This window comes from Symphalangus syndactylus, chromosome 18, assembly GCF_028878055.3.
Source record: "Symphalangus syndactylus isolate Jambi chromosome 18, NHGRI_mSymSyn1-v2.1_pri, whole genome shotgun sequence".
Taxonomy (NCBI): domain Eukaryota; kingdom Metazoa; phylum Chordata; class Mammalia; order Primates; family Hylobatidae; genus Symphalangus; species Symphalangus syndactylus.
Window position 1 is genome coordinate 76,176,590 of NC_072440.2, and position 6,164 is coordinate 76,182,753.

At 47.1% G+C, this 6,164-nt stretch overlaps 1 protein-coding gene across 2 annotated transcripts in view; it reads right to left on the minus strand.

Moving 5' to 3' along the window:
- The window catches only part of ERCC4 (ERCC excision repair 4, endonuclease catalytic subunit), a 32,561-nt gene extending 30,949 nt beyond the window's left edge, over window positions 1-1,612 (minus strand). The window contains exon 1 of one of the 2 annotated variants that reach the window (XM_055254352.2): window positions 1,171-1,612. In XM_055254352.2, coding sequence (XP_055110327.1) covers window positions 1,171-1,377 — 207 coding nt within the window. In that variant the 5' untranslated portion in view covers window positions 1,378-1,612. Of the gene's footprint in view, window positions 1-978 lie in introns of both variants that reach the window. The other variant, XM_055254353.2, reaches the window with a different exon arrangement.
- Window positions 1,613-6,164: the final 4,552 nt, after the last annotated feature.

The window sequence follows — 6,164 nt, forward strand, 5'->3', positions numbered from 1 at the left end:
TTTAAAACCATCTTTACTAGGCCCTGTGTGTTGCCTTAGGCCCTATGCCAAGTACTGAGGATACCTAGATGAGTCAAACAGGGTGCCTGCCCTCAGAGAGACTGTGGTCACTCTTCTCAGCTGACATTTTTCTCCTGGCCACCTGATCTATCTAGGGGATCATCAGACTTGTCAGACCAAGCTGTGTCCCCTCTCAACACCCCCTAGCCCCAGGTGTAGCCCCATTCCATCTTTCTCAGTGTTCTCCATTCTCCTTAACTGTAGTTAACCTTTGCCAACATCTTCAGCGTTCAGCTCCAATCCCTTTCTGACCCTATGGCCCTCTTAACACAGCCTTGGTGAATGCCCCATTTCCTGGTCCCTCCTTTTCCCTATTGGGTTTTTCCAGTCTCAGCATCTCCTTTCATGTCTCCCCATCACCCTCAGAGACCCTTCCATCCTCATCACTGTTCCCTTTCAGGGACCTTCCTTCTGCCCCCAGAAACTCCCTTAATGGCAAACTTCAGGACTCTCCCCTTATTCCTATCCAGATCCTCCATCCAACATCTCCCCTTCCCCTGCAGGGACCTCTGATCCTCTCCTACCACTCAGAGCCCCTTCACCTTTCAGTGCCCTTGCACCCATGTCAGGGACCTGCATCCTTCTGGGGACCCCTCCCGTCCCTCTTAGTGTTGTCAGGGAATTGCATCCTTCTCGGGACCCCTTCCATCATTCTCACTGTGCCTGCACAGTGTCAGGGACCCGCATCCCCTGGGGACCCCTCCCAGTTCTCCTTGAACTCTGGTCAAAGACTTGCATCCTTCTTAGGACTCCTCTCTTCCCTCTCAGAGTCCCCGCACAGTGTCAGGGACTGGTATTCCTCTTAGTATTCTTCAACTCCTGCCAGGGACCTGCAGCCTTCTCGTTGCCCCTCCAATTCTTCTCAATGTCCCCGCACAGTGTGAGCGACCGGTATCCTCCTCGCGACCCGTTACATACGTCTGTGTTCCCGCAGTGTGAGGGACCTGCATCCCCCTGGGGACCCCTGCCATCCTTCTCTGTGTCATCGCGTAGTGTCAGGGGCCTGAATCCCCGTCAGAGCCCCTCCATCCCTGTCAGAGGCCTCGCATCCGCTCAGGAGGCCCTCAAGACTCTCGGACTCCCCTCACTCCCGCGCCAGCGCGGCCGCACCTCCTCGGCCGGCTGCGTGTTGAGCACAAGCACCAGGCAGGCTGGGTGGCAGTGCAGCTGGAGAAAGTGGTAGAGGAGCCGATCCGCGCCGAGCCCGCGGGCGCACACCACTAGCCCGTCAGTGTCGAGCAGTTCCAGCACCAGCTGCCGCTCGTACTCCAGCAGCGGTGCCATGGCAGTCCGTCGAGCCGGCAGCCCTGGCTCCATGGAAGCTCTTCCGGGTCGCAGCCGAACGCAGCCGAAGGAAGCCGACTCCGAGACGAGAGCAGGCCGAACTCAACCGAAGAGAGCCGAGTCCAAGAGGACGACAGCCAGCCGAACGTAGCCGAGGATAGCCGAGACTGAGACGATCGTGGGCCGAACGCAGCCGAAGGGGAGCCGAGGCCAGGACAGGAACACTTTCAGAAAGCCGAAGAGAGCCGAGCCTGAGAAGGCAAGCGTCGGCCGAACTCAGCCGAGGAGCCGAGTGGAGCCGAAGATTCAGAGTCACCTCGAGGAGCTGGCGCTCCCTAGCGGTGCAGCTTGCACATGTCAGGCTCCATCCAGGTCGCTTTTGAAGTTCCACATCCCCTGGCACCCTAGCCTCAAGCTGCCAAAAAGCAAGGGAAGGAGAAGTAAGCCTAAGGAGCTTAATCCCCCGATATCGGCAGTTGAAAAAGTTAGTGGTCAATATTCCAAATGCGCCTAGAGTTAGTAGCACCTGTTTCCTAGGGTGGTTTTTGGCCCTTCCTTTTGTGATTAGTCCCCATCCCTCTTTTAATTTTTTTTTCTTTCCCGAGACAGGGTGTTGATATGTTGCCCAGGCTGGAGTGCAGTGGCTGTGGAATAAGCAGAATCATTTACTAACTTCAGACCTCTGTTTGCCTCCCAAAGACTTCAATACAAGAAACTATTTTTAAAAATCCCTCCTTCCACTAGAGGGACACCTCTCGCAGTGTTTGTTCTATACCTAGAGATGCCTGATAATTGAACCAGTAGAGGAATTGTTTTGTATAGAAACCCTCCGCCTTTGTCATTAGAAAATAGAAAATACAAGTAGGCAAAAATGAAAATACTTGTTTCCATTACGTGGAAATAACCACTGTTAGGATCATGAAATCTATTTTATTTAGTCCTTTTTTTTTCTATCTATATGCACATTCTCTCATCACACGGAGTTCTTTTACCGATATGAGATAATTAATATCTCCGATTTAAATCCCCAGCTTTGTCATTAACATTTGGCAAACCTCTGAACATGATGTTTCATATTCTTTTACAAAGTCCTTTTATATGGCTGATGAGATTTCCATAATGTGAGTGTACTTATCTAATTGCTTATTAGAGTACATTTAGTCTGTTTCTGCTTTTTCCCTTCCAGTAATATAAATAATATTTCACAAACATCTTTGTATGTAAATCCAACCATGGTCTTCAGATACACGTCTAGAAATGAATCATCACTGGGATAAAGAGAAAAAAATTGCAAGGCTTTTCATTACATTCACATTGCCACATTGCCCTCTAGAAAGCCTGTACCAATTCACATTCACACCAGCCGTTTCCAAGAGCATCTGTTCCTCTACCTCTTTACTGCTGAATCCGGTATTTTGCTTACATTTTGTCAAGATGAAAATAGCATATAATTCCTGAATGCTGTTTAAGTGGAAAGGGTTGCCTGCAGACACTTTACATAAAGCTTCTCCCGTGAGGCACATATTAATCTCGTCAGTTCTGCCAGCGAGAAAAATGGAGGTGCAGGGAGGTTATGTAACTTGGGCAAGGCCATGGGAGCTAGTTAGTGTAGTTCTTAGATCTATTTCAGGACGTGATATGGGGGTACTCAACACATATTTAGGAAATGAAGCTTGCAATGACAAAGCTGAAATTCAAAGCTGATTCCCAAGCGGTGGTAGGCAGAATATCGGCTTCCCAAAGATGTTCACATCCTAATCCCTGGAGCCTGTGTGTTATCTTATGTGGCAAAGGGGGGTTTGCAGATGTGATTATGTTAAGGTTCTTGAGATGGGGGGATTATATGGATTATCCATGTGGGCTCAATGTATCACAAACGTGCTTATAAGAGAAAGAGAGAGGTAGGAGGGTCAGATTCAGAGATATGACAGGAGGCCGAGTTCAGAGTGATGTGGAACGGGCACTGAACCAAGGAATGCCGCCCTTACAAGCTGAAAAAGTCAAGGAAATGGATTCTCCCCTAGGGCTCCCGGGGGGAGTGCAGCTGTACCCACCCATTTTGGATTTCTGACCCCAGAACTGGAAGATAATGAATTTGTGTTGTGTTAAGCCCGTTTGATCAGATGACGTCCCCAGGTGATCAAAACAAAATAAAATTTAGAAACTACAGATAGGGCCGGGCGTGGTGGCTCACGCCTGTAATCCCAGCACTTTGTGAAGCTGAGGCAGGCAGATCACCTGAGTTCAGGAGTTCGAGACCAGCCTGACCAACATGGTGGAACCCTGTCTCTACTAAAAATACAAAAATTAGCCAGGCGTGGTGGCGCATGCTTGTAATTCCAGCTAAGGCTGAGGCAGGAGAATCGCTTGAACTTGGGAGGCAGAGGTTGCGGTGAGCTGAGATGGCGCCATTGCACTCCAGCCTGGGCAACAAAAGCAAAACTCCCGTCTCAAAAAAACCAAACAAACAAACAAATAAAAAAAACTATACATAGGAGTATACAGTGAAACAATCTTTTTGGAAGGCGATTGGTCAATCTACATAGAAATTTTAAATACATGTATAGATACATATACATGTAGGGACCAGCCCCACAGGGTCGATGGGTCTCTCCCCGTATGCGGTGACGAGAGAGTGTAGCAATAAAGACACAAGACAAAGAGATAAAAGAAAAGGCAGCTGGGCCCGGGGGACCACTACCACCAATGCGCGGAGACCGGTAGTGGCCTCGAATGTCTGGCTGCGCTGTTATTTATTGTATACAAAGCAAAAGGGGCAGGGTAAAGAATGTGAGTCTTCTCCAATGATAGGTAAGGTCACGTGGGTCACGTGTCCACTGGACAGGGGGCCCTTCCCTGCCTGGCAGCCAAGGCAGAGAGAGAGAGAAGACAAAGACAGCTTACGCCATTATTTCTACATATCAGAGACTTTTAGTACGTTCACTAATTTACTACTGCTATCTAGAAAGCAGAGCCAGGTGTATAGGATGAAACATGAAGCTGGACTAGCAGTGTGACCACTGAAGCACAGCATCACAGGGAGATGGTTAGGCCTCCGGATAACTGCGGGCAAGCCTGACTAATGTCAGGCCCTCCACAAGAGGTGGAGGAGCAGAGTCTTCTCTAAAGTCCCCCCGGGGCAAAGGAGACTTCCTTTCCCCCTCTGCTACGTACCGGGTGTTGTTGCTTGACACCTTTTGTTACCGCTAGAACACGGTCCGCCTGGCAACGGGCATCTTCCCAGATGCTAGCGTCACCGCTAGACCAAGGAGCCCTCTAGTGGCCCTGTCTGGGCATAACAGAAGGCTCGCACTCCCGTCTTCTGGTCACACCTCACTATGTCCCCTCAGCTCCTATCTCTGTATGGCCTGGTTTTTCCTACGTTATGATTATAGAGCAGGGATTATTATAATATTGGGATAGTAATTACTACCAACTAATGATTAATGATATTCATATATAATCATATCTAAGATCTATATCTGGTATGACTATTCTTGTTTTATATTTTATTATACTGGAACAGCTCCTGTCCTCGGTCTCTTGCCTCGGTGCCTGGGTGGCTTGCCGCCCACATGTACACATACAGTCATCTGGTAAATGTTTATGGGGCACCCAATGTGTCAGGCACTGCTCTAAGCCCTGGGAGCCTACTAGTGGGCAAAGCAGGCATACAGCTTATATTCTAGTGGGGAGCTTGTATATGAAGATGTGTATTCATGATATCATTGTGTGGACTATTGTTATTTCTTGCATATTTCTCCTAAATGTCCAAGAATAGGAGAGTAGTTAAAATTTCTTCATGCATCTCTGATAGGTACAATATTAGCCATGAAAACCTGTATGTGGAAAGATACTCAATATGTATTATTGTATACTGAAAAAAGCAGTTGCAAAACAGTAATGTATAGTATGGTCCCATTTGTATAAAAACAAAACGGTAAATGGTACGTGCATAGAAAAACCCTAGAATAAACAGATCTTAACCACAGCAATTACTTCTGGGGAGCTGACATTAAGTAGTGGGTTTCAGGATTAGACCTTTGTACTTCAGTATATGCCTTTCTGCTCTGTTTGACCTTCTTATCATGAACTTATATTGCTTTTATAATAAAAATGAAAGAAGAAAATTTCCCAGCTACTGTATAAATACTTCATCAGCACTAAAAAATATCACCTTGTGAATTCTAGATTTAAATGTGTGTGGTGGGCAACATTTAATGTCAAATGTTGGTATCTGGGGAAGTAGACTTTTATAAATTGCGACAGGTTGTGGCTACACATTTTACTTTTGTCCCTGGGTAAAAGCTTTCAATTTGAGCTGATGATTTTTTTTTTTTTTTTTTGAGACGGGGTCTCACCCTGTCGCCCAGGCTGGAGTGTAGTGGCATTAACTCGGTTCACTGCAACCTCAGCCTCCTGGGTCCAAACAGTTCTCATCCTCAGCCTCCTGAGTAGCTGGGATTACAGGCACACCACTATGCCCAGCTAATTTTGTATTATTAGTAGAGATGGGGCTTCGCCATGTTGGCCAGCCTGGTCTTGAACTCCTGACTTCAAGTAATCTGCCTGCCTCGGCCTCCCAAAGTGCTGGGATTACAGGCATGAGCCACTACTCCCAGCCTGAAGTTTGCTCTTTATATGACGTATGGTTTCTGATGTCCTTTCTGCTTTAAATTATCTCCAATGTGGATTTTAATTATTCTATTAGAATTTAAATTTCCTTGTTATTCTTTTCTTGTTTAATTTGGCTTTTTGTTCTGCATTTCTGTCTTTACCTTTATAGCTCCCTACTTTTGTTTCATAGAAGCTTCTTGATA